Source organism: Carassius gibelio, chromosome B7 (genome assembly GCF_023724105.1).
Source record: "Carassius gibelio isolate Cgi1373 ecotype wild population from Czech Republic chromosome B7, carGib1.2-hapl.c, whole genome shotgun sequence".
Taxonomy (NCBI): Eukaryota; Metazoa; Chordata; class Actinopteri; order Cypriniformes; family Cyprinidae; genus Carassius; species Carassius gibelio.
Genome location: NC_068402.1, coordinates 6,883,039 through 6,907,040, shown reverse-complemented (window position 1 = coordinate 6,907,040; position 24,002 = coordinate 6,883,039). Strand labels below are relative to the sequence as shown.

The following is a 24,002-nucleotide window of genomic DNA, read 5'->3' as shown; positions in this document are numbered from 1 at the left end:
TCAGACTAGAACCAACGAGGAAATTAAAATGAGGAAATCAATGTGCTTTTTTATGTGAGGGGGTGTGGCTTGTGCTTACATCAAACTATGACAGACCTGTCAATCAACAGGTTCAACATAAGAAGATTCATTGTTGATCAGATATATTGATAATGATGTGATGTTTTCTTTACTGCTTTGGCTCCCTGGTTTCTCCACAACATTATTGAGAATATACGTGACCATGGACCACAAAACTTAAATTGCTGGTGTATATTTGTAGCATTAGCCAAAAATACATTGTATTGGTGAAAATGATAGATTTTAATTTTTTTCCAAAAATCATTAGGATATTAACTAAAGATCATGTTCCATGAAGATATTCAGTAAATTTCCTACCTTAAATATATCAAAATTCAATTTTTGATTAGTAATATGAATTTCTAATTACTTAATATGGACAACTTTAAAGATTTCTTAGCACCCTCGGATTTCAGATTTTCAAATAGTTGTATCTCAGACAGAAATTGTCACTTAAGACTGTTTTTTGTGGTCCAGGGTCACATATGTTCCAAAGCAGCAAAGAACTAAAAGCATGTGTGATTGTTATGTGTTTTTGAATATGTTTTTTTTTTTATTATTATTATTATTTCTGAATTATTGACAGGATACATAGTACCTTAACTGATAAACTTGATTTTATCCTGATTTTCTCTGAAGGCCCAGCACATAACACTCACTCAGGACTGTAGCTTTCTGCCTAACTATTCAACTTAAGGTGAATGAAAGTGACAACCCAGGCTCATGAAAAAACATGAAACATGATTATGTAAAACTACTATTTAGCCATGAGTGATCAAACTTTAAATGGTATTAGTTAACACTACAATCTATGAGTCTGTAACCATGAGATCCATGTATAATAACCAGTGTGACACTTTAAGCGGCATCTAAACTGAGATGCAACCTAAAACTCTGATGTTTTATTGTTATCTCAACCTAAATTAATGGGCTTTGTGTAATGGCGTCATAATGATTTTATATCAGGAGTCAAAGTATTGCAACCAAATTTAATAATCTTAAACATTATTTACAAAAGTGCAAAGAAAAGACAGTTTTTACAGTAATGACATTTTTAAAGAGTAAAAAAAGCAATGCTGTTTAGCTGTTAAAAATAGTTAATAATTAATTAACTTATAATATGTTTGAATATGTTTCCTTTTTCAAGGAGTATCAGTGTACACAGCGGTTGTATACTCAGTATGTCGTCCTGCTGTTTTGAGTCTCTTCTTTGAGAAATACACAGAAGCATATTCTACTGAATAATTTTCCTGCAAAGAAATACAAACATATGTCAAGATTTTAATTCAAGTGATCATACGACAACATAAAGTTTATTCTGGAGTCTTTGTAAATGGTTTTCCTTTTCCTTACCCTCCAAAATAAATACTACAGCAAAAATAATAAATAAATAAATAAAAACATCCAACAGAAATAATATTGTTCAGTTGGAATCATAAGATGATAATAAAACTCATATAACAATAAATAATGAACAGTTATAAATGTATAAAGTAATTAATGTAAGTCTGTGGAGTTTACCTTGTCATTATGCTGTTGTACTTGAGATTCAGCGACTGACAGAAAAGCAGAGAAAAAGTCAATCAGTTGAAATTAAAAAATTCATAATTTCAAAGTCATTTTTAATATTCACTCCACATTTGTGATTTAACTTAATTTTTCCAACTATGTGTAAAGAGTTTAACCTTTTTTATGCTTCTGTCTTCTGTGTTCCCTGATAATCCCCAAAATAAGAGGAACAATACATGTAAAAAAAATGATTCCACCAAATAGGAGGGTCAGTTTAAAATAGATGCCTCTAGAACAGTCCTCAGTAGACACGGATGATTGCTCATGATCTGTGAAAGAGTGGACATCATTTCAAAATTCAAATACATTTTAAGTGATGCCACAAAGAACACATTTTATATATAAATTTCCCACGTAATATGAATCAACAAATTAAACCAGAACAATAGTAAATTTTAAACACCTGCAGTTTTAATTTTAAAAACTGTTAAATGGTAAAATGACATACCCTTTTTTGAGGTTCCTGTGTAATTTTTCTCTAATATGAAAACATTTGGCAAAGATAAGTCAATTGCGGCATTTACAAAGGTATTAAATTGTGACCCTGCACCACAAAACCAGTCATAAGGGGCATTTTTATTTATTTGAGATTATACATAATCTGAATAAAGATGAATGCATACGTTTTCCATTGATGTATGGTGTATTAGGATCGGACAATATTTGGCCGAGATAAAACTATTTGAAACCTGGAATCTAAGGGTGCAGAAAAATCTAAAATCTCTTTTAAAGTTGTCCATGTGTAACATGATCTTTACTTACTATCCTAATGATTTTTGACATAAAAGAAATCTATAATTTTGGCCCATACAATGTATTGTTGGCTATTGCTACAAATATACCCCAGCCGCTTGAGACTGGTTTTGTGGTCCAGAATCACTGTGTTTTTCCAACACATGCTATTAATGACAAAGTGAAACCAACAACTAACAATATGATATGTAGGTGTAATGAAAGAGGTTAAATAAAGATTACCTTTCACTTGAAGTATTGTTCCATTGCCAAATTTCTTGTCATAACCCCCAGCTCCACAAAAATAGAAACCAGAATCAGACATTTTCACTTTCTTAATTGTTAGAGTGGTGTTTTTGCTGAACTGCTCCATGACCATGTGATCTTTTGTGAAATTGTTAAAATAATTTGGCTCAACCTTCTGAAGACTTTCGGTGTATAACATGTACACAATAGTAATGGGTACATCCCCGTCTGTTTGTTTGTACCAATAAAGATATCCAGAAACACGAATATTGTGTGAACACCACATAGTAACATTTTGTCCTGGAAGAGCCTGTATACTTGCTATTGAAAACGTCACTTGTAGAAAACCTGAAATTGAACAAGAAAAGTAAATCCATAGCACATCACATCACAAAACAATATAATTAAATTAAAATAATTTTTCAATTAAAATAAATATCTACCCATATTGTCCACAGTAGAAAATAATTCTTACCCGTCCCAAAGAGTATTAAAGCTGCAGCTGAAATGTGTAACATTTCTGCACTGAGTCAAAACAGAGCTGAAGAGGAAATTAAAAGTCTGATATAAAATATTTAAGAAGGAGGAGTGGCTTTTGCCACAGGAACTGTGATAGACCAATGAGATGGCCGGTTAGGGTCAGACCCATGTTTGATAGTAATGATACAGGAAATGAGTTTTTAGTCCTCTGAAAATATTTATTTTCTGAATTAATAATATTGAAACATATTTTTGGATAACGTAATGTGATATCTTACAGTACACCTAAATGTGTACATTTGTTCTTGTGAATACTGCATATATAATTGTGTCACTGAATACATTATTAATGCAATATTCATAAATGGTCAGTGAAATAGAGATATTTCAAATAATGTGAGGTTGTAGGCTATTATTGTAAATTTGAAACTTAGGTAGGGGTTTCTTTTTATTGATATATATTTATTTGGGCATGCTGTTGGATATCTATTATATTTATATATCTGGCCTTCTGCTATATTTTCAGCGTATAATTTGTAATCATTATAATTTGTGTTTTATATGACATTAGTGAAGTCACTTTTTTATATATATATATATATATATATATAAAAAAAGACGACTTCCTTTTTAAGACTTGTCTAAGCAGTTTATGCAACTGGCCCAAGGTTGCAGAAATACATTTATGAAGTTACACTCATTCAGTTGAGTACTCATCGAGTAAATTACTATCCCTCACTACAGCCCCCTAGTGTTTTTCAAAATCATTGCCAGGACCCTCGTTTTATTCAAAAGTGCTTCTCAAACCTGTCCTGGGTACCCTTAAACACTGCAAATTTTGTATGTCTCCATCATAGCATTTACACAATATGAATTCATGTTGTGATGTCTGTCTTTATAATAATAAGATCACAGTTTTGGTGATCACATGTCGAGTTCCCTTTATCTGCATATGATCAAGAAGCGCTTATAACGCAAGAAGGTCAAGCTTGAAAACCACAACTCTTACAATAACCCTTCTTCAATTCAGTTCTTCATTGATGTTTTAACGTAGCCTGTTAGAAGGAGCTTAATATCAGACTCACCTGGAAATATTGCAGATAATTGCTTGACTTTCACATTTACTTGGTAGAACTAATAATAATAATAATAATAATAATAATAATAATAATAATAATAATAATAATAATAATAATAATAATAATAATAATAGGTGTCTGCTGTCTTCACAAAAATATGATTGATATATTGCACAAAAATCAGCAAGATTCTCATTTTAAATAATAAAATTATTTTAAATTGTATTAAGATTAACCACAGAGCTAACATTAAATAGAAACAAAGACAATTCTAATAAATTAACATTTTTATTCAAAAAAATTTACGTAAACAATAATAATACAAAATACAAATTAGTTACACAGTGGATAGACAAAGAAAGCAAAGGGTAGGGAAGAACAAAATAAAAAAGAAACAACTAATTTAAAAGCAATAGAACTTAAATTATGAAAAAAAAAGACATCAACAAGCTGCCATAGGATATAAACTGCATAAGTTATATATAAAGGGACACAAAATGTATACTATGATTTATGATGAAGAGGAATCAGTTCTCCTACTGAGCTTACAAAAGGGGGCTAGGTTTGTGTGAATGCATCAGTCTGACAGTATGTGCAAATGCAGTTTTATATATATAGCATGGTAGAGTCTCACACAATTGGAAGAGCACATGTCATTGAACCGAGTGCTGTAAATACAGACTGACATACAGACCCCCCCCCCCACAATTTATAATTTCAGCAGCTGGGGGAGTGAAATAGCCAAACTTTACACTCCACTGAAACTCTGCTTCAGCTGGCTCAGATAGGGGTATCTGTGTTATAAACCTTAATTTAATTAAAAGGTTAAACTGATTACATTTATTATTATTATTATTATTATTATTATTATTATTATTATTATTATTATTATTATTATTATTATTATTATTATTATTATGTGCATATATAGGTTCTGGTGATTGGCTCAAAAAGCCTGGAAGTGTAACGTGCCAATGAGCAAAAAGGACAGATTTCTTTTTATTAGGGGAACGAGAACTGAAGATGTTTAGCTCCTGCTGTATGTTGTCTCCAGGTATACAAGAATTATATTGTTTTATACTTTGTAATATATCAGTTTTGGTTCACTGACGAATAATATAATAAATCTCTTAGAAAAAGAATGAGGCTGTCACCAACTTAAAAGGGCTTTTTCATAAAATGTTTTTTTTTTATTATTATTATTATTTATTTTTACTAAAAAGAGAGAGACAGATGTTTTAGGTGAAACAATGGCATTCTTTTTATTATCGCTCATAACAACACTCGGACACATCAAATATAACTAATACACACATAAAGGACAGCATTACTTTATTATGTTATATCACAGAATTGTTATTTAATACTAGAACATCTAGCAGTGGAATATACAACATGTGAGTATGAGCTTCTTTCAGTCTCGTGTCTGCTTGAGTTTCTTCCAGAGAAATGTACTGCTGCGTAGCTCAACTCCTCCGCTACATCCTAAAACCAACAGCAAAGCACTCTTTACATGAATAAAACAAAACAGAGTGAATAAGAAATGTAGTTTATTTAAATTTTACCTCATTAGCAGGAGATGAAGAAAGTGTTGTTTGCAATGGCTGGGTGTCTGTAAACAATATGAACCTTTTCAGTTGCAGTAATCAGTGAGTTTTTTAAGATACATTTTAAAATAAAATCTTAATATTTACATTTTTGGATATGTTCATATGTACATGTATATTTTGCAGTTTTAATTAAGGTGGATTTCATTTAATTTCATCAAAATTACTGTCAGTAATGCTCAAGATTATCATACAATATGATCATCAGTGAATATTCTTGATATGAAAATAGCTTACCAGAAAACCCTTTTTGTCGTTTATGTACTCTTTTACATAGAAGGAAAGCGATGATCGCTAACCACAAGATATTTGTTGCTACCAAAACTGGGACCATTAAGTCAGTCCAGACGAACTCAGAAATTGGTTCTAAGATAAAAAATAAAAAAAAAGTCTAAATATTTTAAACTGCAATTAAAATGTGATTTGATCTTTCAAATGCATTTTTCTCACCTCCAATTTCAAGCCGACTTCCATTCCCAAACAGTATCTCTCCACACGTGGCCACAGCACAGTAGTAAGTCCCAGCATCAGTTAAACTGAGGTTCTTCTTGGGGAGATTGTAGATACAGGACTGTACATGTGAATCTTTCTCAGAGCTCTTCTCACACTGATCATTTATGTTTCCATGCTTGTAAATGATTCCTGGGTGTGTATCTCCCGATTCATGCCTAAACCAGTAGATGTTGTGATCTCCTACACATTTCTCAGTGAGAACTGAACAGTGAAGATTCACAGAGTCTCCTGGGTTAAACTCATGCTCATTTACCCAAGTACCAGAGTCCATGTCAGACAAAAATTGCTTAATGTGATGTTGTCTTGTATTGACCCCTGAAATTACAAAACTATTACAACATTTAGATTTTTTCTTCAGGACAAGCAATTTGATTGCTTCTTGGTTTGCTTACCTTTGTAGTTTAAAAACAGCCCACTACTAAACGTTATAAGATCATAGTCACGGGAACCACAGTAATAGATTCCAGTATCCGATGGCTTTGCATCTTTTATGGTTAGGGCAAAAAGATCTCCTTTTTTTAGAACTGTAAATCTCTTGTCATTCTTGAAGTCTCCATACAATGTTGGTGTTAAAGTGTCAGCATAGAGACTGAGGATGCATTTTGGAGCTTCTCCCAGAGATTGCTTGAACCAAGAGAAATAGTTTTCGTGGTCTTGAGAAATCAAGCACTCTAAAGTTATAGTTTCCCCTGCAGTGAAGGTCTCCAGGACTTTCTTTTGAACTACAGCAGCAGATGCGATGAAGCCTGCAAAGGAAAAAGTAGAAACAGTATCAACATTATCTTAAATATTGTAAGGTGAGAATTAACTGTGCAGAACTAATCTCCTTTCCACAACAAACACACCTGTCCTTAAGGGTAGAAAAAATATCAGAAGTACTTTAAACATAGTTGAGGTCCTCTGTGCATTTGGCAACATCTTATGGAGTGTTTGTAAGACATGTGGGTGTGAAAGGTCTGGGTTTAGGGGAGTCAAGACTTGCCTTTCTGATTTAAATGACATGTGATTGGCTGTTGTCATATTTCCATTCAGGCCTCTGACCCAAGACGTACAGTATAGCATGTGATGTGGCTTATCTATTGTTCTTATGTTCATGTTTGGAACCTCTGTGAATCTGGTTCTGGTGTTTTCAAATTATCAACTGGTAATTTAATTCTTTAATTATTGCAAATGCAAATTTTCAGTAGTTTTGACCTTTTATTTTGACCTTTTATTTTCTGTATTGCTTGCTACAAAGTAAGCTCGGACTGAAAATAAATAAATAAATAAAAAATATTAATAATAATAGTAAAAAATAAAAATAAATAAAAATATAAATAAAAATAAAAAAACAAGTCCAGTGTTATTTGATCAACTTTATAGATAGAAGTCTAGAAATACAGGAAATATTTGAATGTTGTAACTCCTCCAGTAATCAGCTGTTCCAGATAATTATGCCTGTCATGGCTGTTGGACACACTTGGCATGCGTTTTGATGCCCAATTGATAATTTAATCCTTAAAACATATTCCATAAATATTATCCCGTGAAACCTCAATTAATTCATTGAAAAAACGAAACATCTCCCTGCTGTCAAACCACTAAAGAACTAGTCAGACAGTGCTTTGATCAGTCAGTTTACCTTAAAATATAAGAATCCATCATATTTATTTACTTGTTTAAATGCAAGCTTCTGTAGTAATAAAAAGATTTAATGAACTCTGTAATGCAAACTAGCATGTATAAACCTTAATTAAACTATTTAATAAACGACAAATAAGAAATCTGTACATGTATGAGGCTGTACCCACATTGGACAAGTGGTTTGGAGAATGCATGGATGATTCAGCCGCAGGCGCCACCTTTTGGCGATATGCGGGAGTTCATTATGCACGACTCTCACAGTACATTATTGGTACTCTTACCAATTACTGTAGTATACTTAAGTAAAGTTCAAGTATATTTTTAAGTATACTTTATGTAGCAAGTATACAAATATCAGTGTAAGTGTACTGTTTCAATACTCCTTGGGACTAAATTTGCCCACTTTCTACAAAAGTATACTTTAAGTATAACAGTAGCAAACTTTGAAGAGACCACTAATTTACCTCTATGTTTGTAGTTTGCAGTGATGGGAATAACGGCGTTATAAACAACGGCGTTACTAACGGCATTACTTTTTCCAGTAACGAGTAATCTAATTGATTACTCTTCTCATCTTAATAACGCCGTTACCGTTACTGCCAAAAAATGCGGCGCGTTACTATAACTGATGATGAAGCTGTTTTTTTTTTTTTTCATCAGACCAACTAGATCTCTGAACGAGAGGCAAATACTTTTTTTTACTGTTCTTCCTTGGTTAGTGGGCAGAGCACGAGACAAGCGCATAAATGCTGACGATTGGCTGAGGTAGAGTAAAATTTCATTGTAAGCCAATCAGAGGTAGAGTTGGGCGGGTGTTCGAAAGCACGCATAGTAGTGATGGGAATTCGGCTCTTTTGACTCAGCTCACTGAAAAGAGCCGGCTCTTTGGCTCACAAACGGCTCTTTAAATGACTTTGACTATAATATTTCAATTTTTATTACATAATTATTTAATTTCTATAGGCTAAATTTGAAAAAATAGAGTTGGCTCTTCAGATATGCGAGCCAGCTCCCGAAGTTCAACTAAAAAAGCCGGCTCTTAGAGTCGGCTCATTCGCGAATCGCGAACGACTCATCAAAAGCTAATTCGCGAACGAGTCGATCCATCATCACTAACGCTCATTCGCGAACGACCCATCATCGGACAGGACAGGACACACAACGAACAACACAAGCCAGTCAGTCAACCAGAGACAGGTATGGCGACGAGCCCAAATAATCCAAAAGTAGCCTTCTCTAAATAGAAGTATATACATTACTTTTTCCTTCAAGAAATTAAAGAAACAATAAAAGGAAATATCAAAAGTTCCCAAAAATCTATCGTGTTATTTGCATTGATCCACTATATAAACATAATATCTACATACATGCCATTTGATTGGAGGCTAGTCTCACTTTGTCCCACAGCAACTTTTTTTTTTTAGATTTGTGTACAATGTTTCATGTTTCTGTTAATAATGTATTGTATTAAGTGTCCATTTCATTATAATATTCAGATTTATCATAAATAATTGAACATGCACATGTATTTTAAGTTCCTTTAAAGAGGGGTAGAGGTGGGGTCACGTTTGAGCATTTAAAATGTAATTTTACTTGAAAGTAACGCAATAGTTACTTTCTTAAGTAACTAGTTACTTTAAAAATTTGTAACTGAGTTACTAATTTAGTTACTTTTTGGAAGAAGTAACTAGTAACTGTAACTAATTACTTTTTAAAAGTAACTTGCCCAACACTGGTAGTTTGTACTGCAATTATACTAAAACTGAACTTAGTATAAGTTCATCTTGGTATACTGATAGTTTACTAATTAAATACATTGTATACTTTGATGTATAGTCTCAGTAAACAACTAGTCTAGTAGTTTTATACTGCAAGTATACTCATAAGTTTTCTTTAAGTGAACTTTACATCATACTTAAAGTATACTACTATGTCCCTATTTAGGTTTGAATTTGTATATATTTTGTTGTATGCATATCTGAACATACAAAACATCCCAAAAAAAAAGAGAAAACGATATCTGCTTGTAAACAAACATAAATGTTTGGTTTCATAAAACGATGAGTTGGAATCAGAATGATAATCAAAACGTAGATGTCGATCAACACCCCAAAGCTTGACAGTAATTATTACCTCTTCATTGGTTGACATTTTATTCCATAATGTTACAGTTTTGAGGATGTTTCATATCAGATGATCGTGTTACGTGTATCTGGTGTTTCGTCTTTCTTCTTCACTTGTGGTCTATGGAGTGGCCTAAAGTGGAACACACTTCAAAATGTGCTAAAAAAAATGCAAATCGGATGTACACTCATTAATGCGGTGCATTATGGGACTGAATGAGTGCCCTCGATGATGTCAACTATGGTTTCATCCACCACCATAAATGACGGTCCCTAGTTATGTCCCGCAGTATTTAATAGTATAAGGAGGATTTAGGACACAGCCAAGGTCTTAAGATTCACTGGCTGGGTCCAAAAGCTTTATTTATTTCATAATAATTTTTTTGGTCCAGTAGTCACAGAGTGGAGCACTGGATTATGGGATGTCAAAGACATTGAAGAATACCTCCATGCTGCCTTCAAAAATCAATCAGTTGAAGACATCTTAGGAGACAGAAAGTCATTCTGACATTAGATTTGGACGTGTCTTCATTCCTACCTTGGAATGTGTCAACTGAAGGCAGCATTTAGGACACAGCGACTAGACTTCCAGGCAAGTATCTCTGTATAATACTGGCCCTCCAGGAACAGGAGTGGACATCCCTGCTGTAGGTCATGTGATTATGGGTTTTTTAAACAACAGTAGTTGAAAGCACATAAATATTTACATATGATATTACAAATGGGTGATGGAATGAATATGTGTTTTAACTCGCACCTTCAGGTAAAGAGCATCTAGTTAAATTATCTGTTAGCAGGTTAAAGTACAATATCTAATTAGCATGTGTCAAATTTTAAACACTGCAAAAAAAGAATAAAAAGAAAAAAAAAATTCCATGGAGTTTGTTTAAGAGGTGAATAATCACTATAATCACTATTTATGTGGGGTAGCTTGGTAATGCTAGAGGAGAAAATCTAAATATAGCAAGAGCATAGCTGTCTGCATTTCGTTTTAATGCTTGTGTTTCACTGCAATAAGATGATGTATGGAAACTTTTACCCACAGAGACCTAAGCGCGCTTAAGGTCGCTTGTTTATTCTGTTACTTTCAGAAACAAAAGCTGACCGCAACCTGAGCACTGTGCATCAAATTGTCTTATATGTATTTATGGCTTAAGTCTATTTTCGAAACCATTACTCAATGTGTGAAAGGAACTAACAAGTGGTACGCATGCAGTTGATAACTTTAACAGTACATTGCGATAAAACTGCATTGACAGAGACACTTCAAAAGACTATTCTAAAGATGAAATATTTTACTATAGATCCACTGCAGTGTTCATATAATGGGATTTTCTTTATTTCTTTCTCAGGTGTTTTACTTATATTTTGAATTACACATTGCATTGTGTTTTAGAGTTAAAGAAAATGTCTTTAATGAATAATGTCCTGGTACAATATTGCAGCATTTTTCCTTTTTTTCATGCAGAGGTTATGATGGCCAACATACTGCACATGTTTTGGATTGCAGATTGGACTAAGATAAGTGACAGATAATATTTAACAATTTTGAATGTCTTGAAATTAGTTATTAGTATATTAGTATAATTCAACTTCTCTTTTATCAGTGCAATCCATACCATCATTTAAAAAGACTACGTATTAAAAATATGGGAATTTTTATGTCTGATAAGATATTTTAAATAAAACTAATATACAAATATATAAAAGTTTACTTTCATGGCTGTTTCAATTTTTTTTTTTTTGTAAGTTATTGTCATCTGTGACTTAACACCTCATTTAAAAACAAGGGGTGTTTTGTCTGTTATGGTTATGGAAAGTAGTGTGAAAGGCATGTAGTGTGATGGTGTTTGTGTGGTTGAGAGATGAGCTGGGGTCAGTCTGGTGGGTGGAAAACAGTCAAACTGTGATGCTCTCATGTGCACACACTGGCACGCAGACGTTTAGGAAAGCCTTTATGCGATAAAAAAAAACCAGTTTACACACATTTAAAATAGATTTGAATATTGTTTTAATAGCATTTTTTTTTCAATTGTCGAGTATATTCATAATGGTCATGGCAATACTGCTTCTGCTCACAAAGTACTAAATTTTTGTGAAATGTGTGCATAATTAATATATAGTTGTGATAAATTGTACAGCAATGTTTTGATGTGTATATTTACAGCTTTGTAATTTGGTCTGCTCAAATTCATCTCAGCACGTCTCATTCTACACTGAACAGCTTCTTCCTGTCAGGGTCTGTACAGGAAATGATACCATTCACAACCCCTGCCTCTTGAATAAAGGCCTGCTTATATCTTCATGATAGCAAATACAAACTGATTTAATTAAAGTTTCAAATGCATTTGATCTTTAAAATTTTTATTGCATTGAAAATACTGAACATTGCAGAGCTCACATTCGCTTAAAATGTATGGCATTAGTAAAAGCATTTCAATATTAGTGTCTTGATGATGAACATTAGAGTAAGCTACAATATTTGATTGTGTGCCACTGTTGGACTATCTAGTAGCAGAATACACAACATCTCTATCCTCTGTATTTCTGGCTGCTCTTTTGGATCTGTGATTTGAGAACTGTAGAGCAGCATACACTGATGAATAAGACTCCTGCAACAGATTGAAAGATGACTTTAATAGCATTTTAATTTATTTAATTGAATTAATTTTAATTTGAAATTTTAAGAAATTAAAATTTAATTTACAAAAGAAAATAATATAAGCAAAACAGTGGACACACACAAACACTCACTCACTCACTCACTCACACACACTCACTCACTCACTCACACACACACACACACACACGCACGCACGCACACAGACACACACACTCACTCACTCACACACTCACACACACACACACACACTCACTCACTCGCACGCCCGCACACACACACACACACACACACACACACACACACACACACACACACACACACACGTCTGGTCAGCTATCCTTGTGGGGACTCTCCATAGGCGTAATGGTTTTTATACTGTACAGACCTTATTTTCTATCGCCCTACACCAACCCTACCCCTAAACCTAACCCACACAGCAAACTTTCTGCATTTTTAGATTTTCAAGAAACTTCATTCTGTGTGATTTATTAGCTTGTTTACCCGTGGGGACCTCAATTTGACCACGAGGCCCCATGAGTCTGTGTGTATTCAGGTTTAAGTCCCCACCAGAATAGAAAAACAAGTACACACACACACACACACACACATATATATATATTATACATGCAAGTATCCAAAAGCATTCTCTGGTGATAGAATCATGATTGATTTCTAATTCTGATTTTGGGGACAGTTCGGAAATAAACAATAAATGTGATTTTATTCCAAGCTGTAAAAATAACTTTTGTGCCTTATTTTTGCTTACTAAATTTTAACCATATTGTCACAAAAGGATTTCAACCATGCTGTCCTATTTAAAGACATGGTTAGAGCTAAATAGAAAAGAGAAGCAAGACTGCAGGCCATATGAAAACACAACAAATCTCAAAATAGTTTTTCGACATAAAAATAATATTGAAAAAACCCAGATATTAGAAAAATTTCTTTACATTTTATGTCCATTATCATTACAACTTCTTTCAACAGCAGAGGCTTGCATATTTATAATCTTTCTGTACTCCTGTCGACCCAGTCTTTAATTTCAACTGTTCAATATTTTTTGGCAAAAAATGTTGCAGAAAAACCCTGGAACTCTTGGTTAAGAATTCAAATATATTTATTTAAAATTCAGAGAATTTAAATTTTTATTATAATAATTAGCTTACCTCATGATGTTGTGTTTCATGGTGTTCAGCAACTGCGGCATCAGAAACAAACAATTATTTACAATTATTTCACTGCACAGTTATTTGTAAATTTATACAGCAATGTAAGTAAATCTTTTGAACTGAATAGATGCACTGTTACCCTTTCCCTGCATTCTTCTGTTCTGTATCTTCATTATGAGTGTGGTGAGCGAAATGATGATGAGAATAACTATAATACCACCAAAAATAAAGGGCAGCTTATAAAAGATATCTTCAGAACAGTCTCTTGCAGAAATCGGGCTCTTTTTCAGATCTGTTAACAAGTCATATTTTACTCTAACACACCATCATCTAGACAAAAGCATTGTTGTATATGAATATGACAAGCATTAAAGAATGGCAGATGATAAAAACCTTTCTTTGTAATTTCTGTTTCATTTTGCTGTGTAGTAAAACTCCTCTCTGTGCAATAAATGAAGATGTGAGTCTTTCATAAAATCCACACAGCATCACAGAAGCATTTTGGAAATCACAAGGACGAATAAGGATTTTATAAAGCTGTTTTACAAAAGTGCTGTTGAAAAAAATAGTATCACCTTTAATGTCTAGGTGTGTTCCATTGCCAAATGTCATCAACCACTTTTGCCAACCACAGTAGTACAGACCAGAATCAGAAATATCTTATTGAAATTCTTAGGGATGTGTTTTTGCTGTTCAGAGACATCACAAGATGGTCTGGTTGAAAACCATTTAAATATGTTGCCTTTACTTCAAGCTTGTATAACATCATGTATACAATGCTGAGAGGAACAGCACTGTTTGATTGTTTGAACCAGTGTATGTACTTTCCAAAATTTGTGGTGTGCTTACACCAAATAGTTACGCTATCTCCTGGCTGAGCTGTGATTTTTGTTGACTAAGATGTTTTAGCTATGAGAAAACCTAAATCCAACAGAGGAACAATAAATAATTTTACAGCATATTAATATTTAGAACATTGATAACACAATAAATGCTGTGTACAGATCACACCTAATCAGTTTAATTAATAATTAATTAATCTTGCATGAATGAAGTTATTATAGTGTAATAGTTCTTACCCGTGCCACAGATCACCAGTGCTGAAATTATTTTATAAACCATTGCAGTACTGAATCAGACTAGAACCAACAAGGAAATTAAGATGAGGAAATCAATGAGCTTTTTTATGTGAGGGGGTGTGGCTTATGCTTACATCAAACTATGACAGACCTGTCAATCATCAGACGAGTCCACGGCTACTAGTTCAAAATAAGAAAATTCATTGTTGATCAGATACACTGATTATAATGTATAATATTAATTTTTCTTAACTGCTTTAGCACACCATAGTTTCCCCATAGCACTTTTGAGAATAAATTGTCTTAAAGCAGCTTTACAAAGAACTATAATGCATGTTTGACAAGAATGTATGTTTGTGTCTTTTACTGATCATTCCTGAAACATACATTTTACCTGAGCCACAAATTTATAAACTTGATTTTATCCTGATTTGAATTCTCTGAAAGCCCAGGGTTCAGTTGATTTACAGGGTTTAACCGTTTGATATAAATAGTATGAAAGTGACGAGCATAACTAGTTAGTCTTGAGCGAGCAAACTTAAAACTCTAATGTCTATGACTGATCAAAACTTGTATTTGGGACCATGAGATTCATGAGTAATGGCTAGCTGGACACTTTAATCTGCATCCAAATTGAGATGCAAACTAAAACACTGATATTTATCTGGAATCTAAATTCATCTAAATACATAAATCTAAATTAATATCAGGAATCAAGCTATACTGCAACACAATTTTTGTAAACTTGATCATTATGTACAGTTATGCAAAGGAAAGACAGATCTCTGATCTCCTCAAAAATTACATTTCTTTAAAAAGTACTATATAGCTGTTAAAAATAAACCATAGATAATAAATTAAAAATATGTTTGAGTAAGTAAGTAATTAAGTTTCATGTTTCAAGTAGTGTCCGTGTACACAGTTGTATCCTCCTCAGTATGTCGTCCTGCTGTTTTGGGTCTCTTATTTGGGAAATACACAGCAGCATATACTACTGAATTATTTTCCTGCAAAGAAGTACAAACATGTACATCAAGATTCTAATCAAAGTGATGATCAAAAGTCTTGGATTTTACTCCAGAGCATTTGGATACATTTTCCTTTTCCTTAGCCTCCAAAATAAATTCTACAGCAAAAAGTTGAAAAAGCATCTATTCGTGTCCTTAATAGCCAACAGAATTAGAAATAATATTGTTCATTTGGAATCATAAGATAATAGCACACACACACACAAACTATACAAAAATATGATTATTCTTTCAATGTGTTTTTAAAAAACTCATTGCAATTAATCACTTATAGAAGATTCTCATTTATACAAAAATACAATATGTTGCTCTTTATAACAGAAAAAAAAGAAAGTGTGATCTGGTAGAAAACAAAGCTTTGCTTGTTTTTATATGTACATGGTTTTACTTAGCCCTCAGAGTAACATGTCTATGTCTAACATTTAACATAAGTCTGTGGAGTTTACCTTGTCATCATGCTGGTGTGCTTGACATTCAGCAGCTGGCACTAATCAGAGAAAAAGATAATCAATTACTCTTAAAAATCATTTCAAAGCTATTTTAGAATGTTCATTCCACATTTGTGGTTAAACTTAATATTTTAATCATGTTTAAAAAGTTTACCTTTTTTATGCTTCTGTCTTCTGTGTTCCCTGATAATCCCCAAAATAAGAGGAACAATACATGTAAAAAAACATATTCCACCAAATAGGAGGGTCAGTTTAAAATAGATGCTTCTAGAACAGTCCTCAGTAGACACGGATGATTGCTCATGATCTGTGAAAGAGTGGACATCATTTCAATGAAATGTTTTAAACGGCTCCACAAAGAATACATTATAGAATAATTTTCCCACATAATTTGATTAGACAGATTAAACAAGAATATAAATATATTTAAAATGTGGTTTTAACTATAATATTGAGATAAAAAATAAAAAATAAAAAATACCCTTTTTGAAGGTTCCTGTGTAATTTTTCTCTGATATTAAAACAGTTGGCCAGGATAAGTCATTTACCATTGTGGCATTTACAATGGTATTTAAATTGTGTTGTTTTTCAACCTGTGCTATTAAAGACAAAGTGAGAAAAAAGAGAGCTATAAACAGTATGTAAAAAAATCAGTTATCAGTCAGAGAGCCTCAAAAAGATTACCTTTTACTTCAAGTCTGATTCCCTTGCCAAATTTCATGTGATATACTGTAGCTCCACAAAAGTAGAAGCCGGAATCAGACGTTTTCACTTTCTTAATTGTTAGAGTGGTGTTTTTGCTGAACTGGTCCATGACTATGTGATCTTTTGTGAAATTGTTGAAATAATTTGGCTCATACTTCTGAAGACTTTCGGTGTATAACATGTACACAATAGTAATGGGTACATCCCCGTCTGTTTGTTTGAACCAATACAGACCTCCAGAAACATGAATATTGTGTGAACACCACATAGTGACACTTTGTCCTGGAAGAGCCTGTATACTTGCTATTGAAAACGTCATTTGGAGGAAGCCTGAAAACCATTAAATAAAAAAAGTAAAACTATAGCACACCACAAAACATTATTTTCAGTTCAAATGTTACCACATTTTAAACTTTATAAAAGATATAATTACGTCTCTAATTATAGTATTGTAGTTTATAGTAAAAAAAAAAATAATAATAAAATAAAAATGCTTACCCATCCCAAAGAGCAATAGAGCTGCAGCTGAAATATGTAACATTCTGCACTGGGTCAATAAGAGTTGAAGAGGAAATTAAGTGGGTGATATTGATGTGTTTTATATATAAGGAGGAGTGGCTTTTAGCACAGCTAAACTATGGTAGACCTATCACTGAAAAGGCCAGTCAGGGTCAGACCCATATGTGATTTAGCTGAAAACAAAGAGCATAATCAAATACTAAATATGCTCTGATGATGGCCACGTACTATTTAGTTGGTGTTGTTGTTTTTTCAGTTCTCTGAAAATGTTTGATATTTTACGAATGAATAAGATTAGTAAATGAAGGCATTATCTGATATATCTTGAAATTACTATCACATATTAACAATATCAGTACAACTAATATTTTTTTTTTTCTTTTTTGGTTGTGTATGTGTGTGTGTACATTTTACATCAAACTTATAAAAAATAATAATAATAAAAAAATATACATTTGCTTAGAGAAATATCTTCTAAAACTGGTTCCACATCTGCTGGGATAAATATAATGTTAAACTTTTGATGTTGTGCATTGGACCTATCCTAATCATGTACAATGCTTCCTAATAAGTCAAGTGAAGTATACATATTTATTATGTTACACTGTATTAAATCTTTCTCATATGCAATTTAAAGTTAAAATATCTAATTAGCCAATTTGAATAATTGGCATACTTCACTACAGCCCTCTAGTGGTTTTCAGAATCATAGCCAGAACCAACTTTTATCTTCAAAACACTTTGGGTTGGCCTAAGTTGACATGACATGAAGTCTTGACACCACAAATGTTTGTTATAATTATACATGTATGTCATTAATGGGTTTCTTAATTTTATTGTTAGGAGTTCTGTGTAACAGGGCACTAATGAATAAAACTGGACACTAATAAAAAAAAAAAAAAAAAACATTAATCTTTCGGCTTAAATTGTTAATATGTCTATTAATGATCATTAAAAAAGGAACAGAAAAAAAAAATCAGAAGAGACATGAAGACACTATTTGTTTAAAACAGGAAACTTTTTGGGACATACAGACCTTCCACATGATCATATTATATAGACTTTCACAGTTTGTACTGAAGCTGATGCGATTTGTGCCTGTGAAGCCACAAGGCTATAAGGTCTTGAGCATGTCATTGTGATTTTGTTGTGTTCATCACAGATTTCATTACAGTCCAGCCTTTGATAATCTTTTAATGTAGCCTATTAAAAAGATTCTAAATTAATATCAGGCTCATCTGATGAGAGATATTTTAGACACATTCACACTGCCTGCTGTCTTCACACAAAAATAAGACTGCAATTTTGATGACTGCACAGTTTTGTGATAAGATTAGATTTCCCTTCATCTGCTATGCAGTCAAGAAGCACTTTGAAATTAAGGTCAAGTTACCACATGACCAGCAGAAAACCACAACTAGCACACTGCCTTTATGTCTTTGAGTTTTAGAAATCATTTCCCCTAAACATACTTCTTGTAAAAATGGCATATATATGTATATAAAGGTCTTTACTGATGGTGGCTGCTGCTGTTACTCATGCAATTATTTGTGTGAGAAATTAAAAGTAAATTATGATATCATCTCTTAAAGAAAAGATCAGTGGGGAAAAAAATCTGGTACAGCACTTTTTGACATAAGCACATCCTACTGGTTGCTCACATCATTCATTGCATCTTTGGTGATGCTCGTTTTGTCATCGCTCACCTGTTTCTTACTAGTTTAGGAAAAATCTGTCAGCAATATGATGAACTTTGGATATTTGCTTCTCTTTCTCATTGGTGAGTTGAACTGTATTTTATGTCAGAACTAAACTATATTTACATTAATTTAAGATAAAAGTTTGCTTGTTACTTTTAATTTTTTTTTATGTATTTATTTATTTATTTTTATTATTATTATTTAGGCATTACTGCATCACACCTGAATAATCCACCTGTGTTTGCCAAACTGGGAGAAACTATTCATATGTCTTGCTTTTACCAGAGCCAAATGGCAATGCACTTCTCATGGTACAAACATGAACTTGGAAAGAATCCCAGGCTCATCTCCACCATATACAAGTATGACAACAAAGCTCGGTTTCACCATAAATTTGAAAATAGTTCACGCTTCTTTGTGCAGAATGACAAGGGCGTGCATCGTTTGGTGATAAGAAACATACAGCTCTCAGACTCTGCAACATACTATTGTGGAAGCGCTTATTCCAATGTAATGGAATTTGTCGAAGGGACAGAGTTGATAGTTGAAGGTAATTATATATTTTTGTTTTAAATAATTTTGAGTTCTTTATAATTATTTTGAGTTCCATCAAGCAATGCAGTAGAAAACCATGCTGAGTTCCCACCAGGATCTTTCAGTGAACAGTGCTTAAACAATCATAAAAAAATACATACAGAACCTTTTGTGGAATGAAAAAGTCCTTAGGATAAAAAAGGTTCTTAATGGAACCATCAATACCAATAAAGAACCTTATTTAAAGAGTGTGTATAGAGTGAACCTATATAGTGGTAATAAGGTTATGCTAACTTTTAAAAACAAAGTACAATATTTTAATGCAGTGTCACAAAACTCACTCAATAATTACATTTCCATACAGGGGTGAAAAGCTACACTGTTGTAAAACAACCTGCATTAATTCCATCACATCATGGGGATTCAGTGAGACTTACCTGCACAGTTTTAAATCAGAACTGTGTGGGAAACAACAGTGTGTACTGGATTATACAGGAATCAAAAAAATCTCACCCAAGATTAATTGGCGCACATGGAACGAGTGTTGGTCGGTGTGAGTGGAGCTCTGAAGCTGGTCTTAGAGCACGTCGATGTGTCTACAGCTTCTCTAAGAAAGACCTCAAACTTTCTGATTCTGAGGCTTAACTGCACTGTTGCTGCATGTGGGGAGATACTGTTTTGGAATGACCTCAAACTGGACATTAAAGGTATGTTCTTCAAGAAGTAACTGGTAAAAAAGTAGGACTTAGTAGGTGTGTTAACATTATATCTACCATTTTGACTTTTTCAGGTGCTGATTCAACAGAACAGATGATGACTTTTGTAATTCTTTCCATTGTAAGAACATTACTTATTTTAATTACAATTGCCACAATTACTTTTTGGTACTGCATGAATTCAAAAAGAATTTCACACCATGGGTCTTCTCCACCTGCCATTACTCTTCAAGATAGACCATCCCGACCAGAAGAAAGACCAGGTCTTTTGATGAAATCTGCTTCTGATCATCTGTAATATGTAATTCATTTATGATATGGAATAAGCAATGACATAATCTGCACCTTCTAACTTTTGTTTCATGTAACAATGTTCTTTCATGACTGTCTTCTTATTAGAATAATGTTAAGCCGTGTTTATTTATGGTTTATGGGAGAAGTACATGACTACCATGGCTTTTCCTTTTTTCAAACATGTTTTCATGTCTTGCAAATTAATTAAATTTAATTTAATGCCTGAATTATGCAGAAATGAGAACTGCTTACACATTTAAAAGAGATTAAAATGCTCTTAAAACAGATTGTATAGATGCTCTTCAGGACATACACAAACAAGTTTGATAAATTAAATTACACCAATGGCTAAACAGATAAATACATTTGCCAAGGGTCTTCTTTGAAAAAAAGGCATCAACCTTATCTGTGTGTAAAATTTACAACAATCTGAGATGGAAATGCCAATATTCAGGATTATGCTCAAAAAGTGGGACTATCAGTAAACAAGGTAGCCTACATTTTTTAGGTCAATGTAAAATACTAACATTTATTTTACAAATAGGAAAACAAAAGGTTATTTAAAAAAAGGCCAGACATACTTAGGTGGAATAAAAGTGACAGACAAACCTCATCTGAATAATATAAATCTAATCCGAATAATCTGAACTAATCTGAATAATGATATTTAGCAAATTTTGCATTACATATGGATTCTTAATTTTTACATTTAGTTTTGATTTTATGGTGGCCTTTTTGTTCTGTATTGATATGCTACAACAATTAACATTAAGTAAACTTATATAGGCCACTTTGTGTTCCTTCCTGTCTTTGAAACCACAAGATGCTCCTCTCTTAGTTTCTGGTTTTTGTGGGCATGTACAACGGTCTCAACAGCTCATTAAATATGTATGCATATTTTCCTCTGACCCCATTACAAGACACAAAGAAGGCAAACAAGGAAAGTATGTTCTGAGCCCTTCAGCTTTGACATATTAATTCTTAAATGATTCCAAGTTGTGCTTAGTTTTAGTGCGAGTGCATATCAGTTTTAATATTGATTATGTCCAGTCTTAATAATATCAGTTAAATACTGATCAAGGACTATAAGATGAAACAACCACTGCAGCAACTTTAAAGTAGTTAAATAATAATGTTGCAAAAAGAAGCTAAAAACATCCATAGTAAAGCATAAGGTTTTATCCTCATTAAAAAAAAAGGCAATAACAACCGTGCAGCAGTTCAAAGCAATATGCGGCGTATAATAAATATATTAGCTTTCTTCAGTGATGTCTGACATTGACATTTGACATTTAAGGCTGGAGTAGATTGTATCCTTTCTCATTATTCTTGGTTCAGTCTCTGAACTCTCTCTACTGGCATTGTTTTCAGGGAATTGTAGGGTTGTGTAGTTTGTGTTCAGACTATCTTGATTCTGTGAGGAGAGAAAATGGGAAGGCAGTTGCTCAATGAATGTAAATACTGTACCAACTTTTATCACAGCAACTTGATCTGCTGGATTCCTGACGCTTAATTAGTTGATCATAGTGGTAGTAGCACTAATGTTCGAGTGCATGAACTGATAAAAAGTATACTTTGAAAGAAATGTAAGATTTAGATATGTACATGGATGTAAATACTACAGTGTCAAAATACTAAGGGATTCTGACTTACCAGAGAAGAAATGATATCAAGCTCTGGTGTGTCTGATGGAGATGGGTCAGAAACTTCTGAAACATATTAAAATGTGCTTTGTAGAGCCGGGAAAGTAAAACAAGGAAGTGAAAAAGAAATTATGGGGTTAAAACTTCTGAGATCTTTATTTCACAACTGAAATGTACCTGCATGCAATTCACTTCTCATTCTTATCAGTCTTTTACACAGCAATATGTTGATTATTCCACTCAAGAGCAAAATTAGTGTATTGAAAACAAACACCCCAAGGTAAGGCAAGTTTTGATCTTGATTCTCTAAAACATGGGAAAAAAATGTAGGTTATGCAAATGAATACGCTGGTGTATCAGTGATGTACAAGAAACCAATGGGGAAAAAAAATCTATTTTTAGTGAATATATATATATATATATATATATATATATATATATATATATATATATATATATATATATATATATATATATATATATATATATATATATATATATATATATATATATATATATATATATATATATATATATCCCTTTAACTGCCCCACCAAGAAAAAAGCATTTGAAAATTTTTTTGTTTGCATTTCTTATCTCTTTATGTCATTAGTTACCACACTCAATGTATTTTTTTTTCAACACGTCCCATAATTTTTAAAATATCGGCCTCTACCAAATGGTTGATATGTCACTTTATGGCAAAAGTACCGGAATTCATACACATACTATGGAAATCAGAAAATATGAACTATAATGAATGATCAGAAAGTTATATTTCTCAGCAAATAGTACATTCTGACAGCAGAAAGGATTATCTGAAAACATTAGCTTAGCTTTTCTACGTTTACCATAAAGTGACAAATCAACCATTTGGTTGAGCAGGCAGTTAAAGGGATATATATGTATATATATATATATATATATATATATATATATATATAGTGTAAAATACTTTTGAATCTGTGTTGTATACATTGTTGTTATATATACATATGGCACTTTTCTTTTGCTAAATTCTTGAAAAGCAAAACTTTTATTTTAGTAGTAAAATTTTTAAGTAGATCTTACCTTTAAAAGAGAGACTTACATTTGCAAAGATGGTTTGGTTACTCCATGCGCACTGATAATGTAAGGGTCCTTGTGAACTTTCAATACTTAAAGTTAAGCATTTATGTTCATGTATATTATGAAAGTTTACATCACTTTTTTCAACTATACATGTGTTGTAAAAATTTGCATAATTTTTTTCACCTATAGAAGAAACCACAAAATGTGTCTGTTAATGTTAATAAATATACCTGAAACACACTCAAGTACTGCCAATTTGATATTATACAAGATGAAATCAACTTACACATGTTGGGTGTGAAGAGTGTCTCACATGATCTGAGCTCTCAGAGATCTCAGAGGGACAGGCTTTGAGCAGTGCCTTATATAGACCACCATATAGACAACCTTTCACCTCAAGAGGAGTTGTCATTAGAGTTTGAATGTCAGTTTGGTTTTAA

General features: G+C 32.7%; 1 protein-coding gene, 2 long non-coding RNA genes and 1 pseudogene across 5 annotated transcripts; 1 reads left to right on the top strand and 3 right to left on the bottom strand.

Annotated features, from left to right (window-relative positions):
* Positions 1-5,414: 5,414 nt before the first annotated feature.
* On the bottom strand, positions 5,415-7,212 carry LOC127962326 (uncharacterized). The gene is made up of 6 exons (XM_052561865.1): positions 7,132-7,212; positions 6,679-7,032; positions 6,224-6,601; positions 6,011-6,139; positions 5,732-5,778; positions 5,415-5,651 (listed from the first exon to the last, which is right to left on the bottom strand). Exons 1-6 carry the CDS (start codon positions 7,202-7,204, stop codon positions 5,523-5,525), a joined length of 1,110 nt encoding a protein of 369 aa, XP_052417825.1. The 5' UTR covers positions 7,205-7,212; the 3' UTR covers positions 5,415-5,522.
* Positions 7,213-12,081: 4,869 nt separating this feature from the next.
* Positions 12,082-15,779, bottom strand: LOC127962213 (uncharacterized). Of its 2 annotated transcripts, XR_008154536.1 has the most exons (4): positions 14,218-15,779; positions 13,964-14,116; positions 13,822-13,853; positions 12,082-12,644 (listed from the first exon to the last, which is right to left on the bottom strand). It is a non-coding gene; the product is annotated as an uncharacterized LOC127962213 (long non-coding RNA). The 2 variants fall into 2 exon arrangements; XR_008154535.1 differs by having other exon boundaries at positions 13,964-15,779.
* Positions 15,780-18,969: 3,190 nt separating this feature from the next.
* Positions 18,970-21,075, top strand: LOC127961761 (uncharacterized; annotated as a pseudogene).
* On the bottom strand, positions 20,859-23,965 carry LOC127961762 (uncharacterized). 2 transcript variants are annotated; one of them, XR_008154499.1, is made up of 5 exons: positions 23,849-23,965; positions 23,582-23,745; positions 22,669-22,797; positions 22,502-22,557; positions 20,859-22,262 (listed from the first exon to the last, which is right to left on the bottom strand). It is a non-coding gene; the product is annotated as an uncharacterized LOC127961762 (long non-coding RNA). The 2 variants fall into 2 exon arrangements; XR_008154498.1 differs by having other exon boundaries at positions 20,865-22,262; positions 23,563-23,745.
* Between the last annotated feature and the right edge of the window lie 37 nt (positions 23,966-24,002).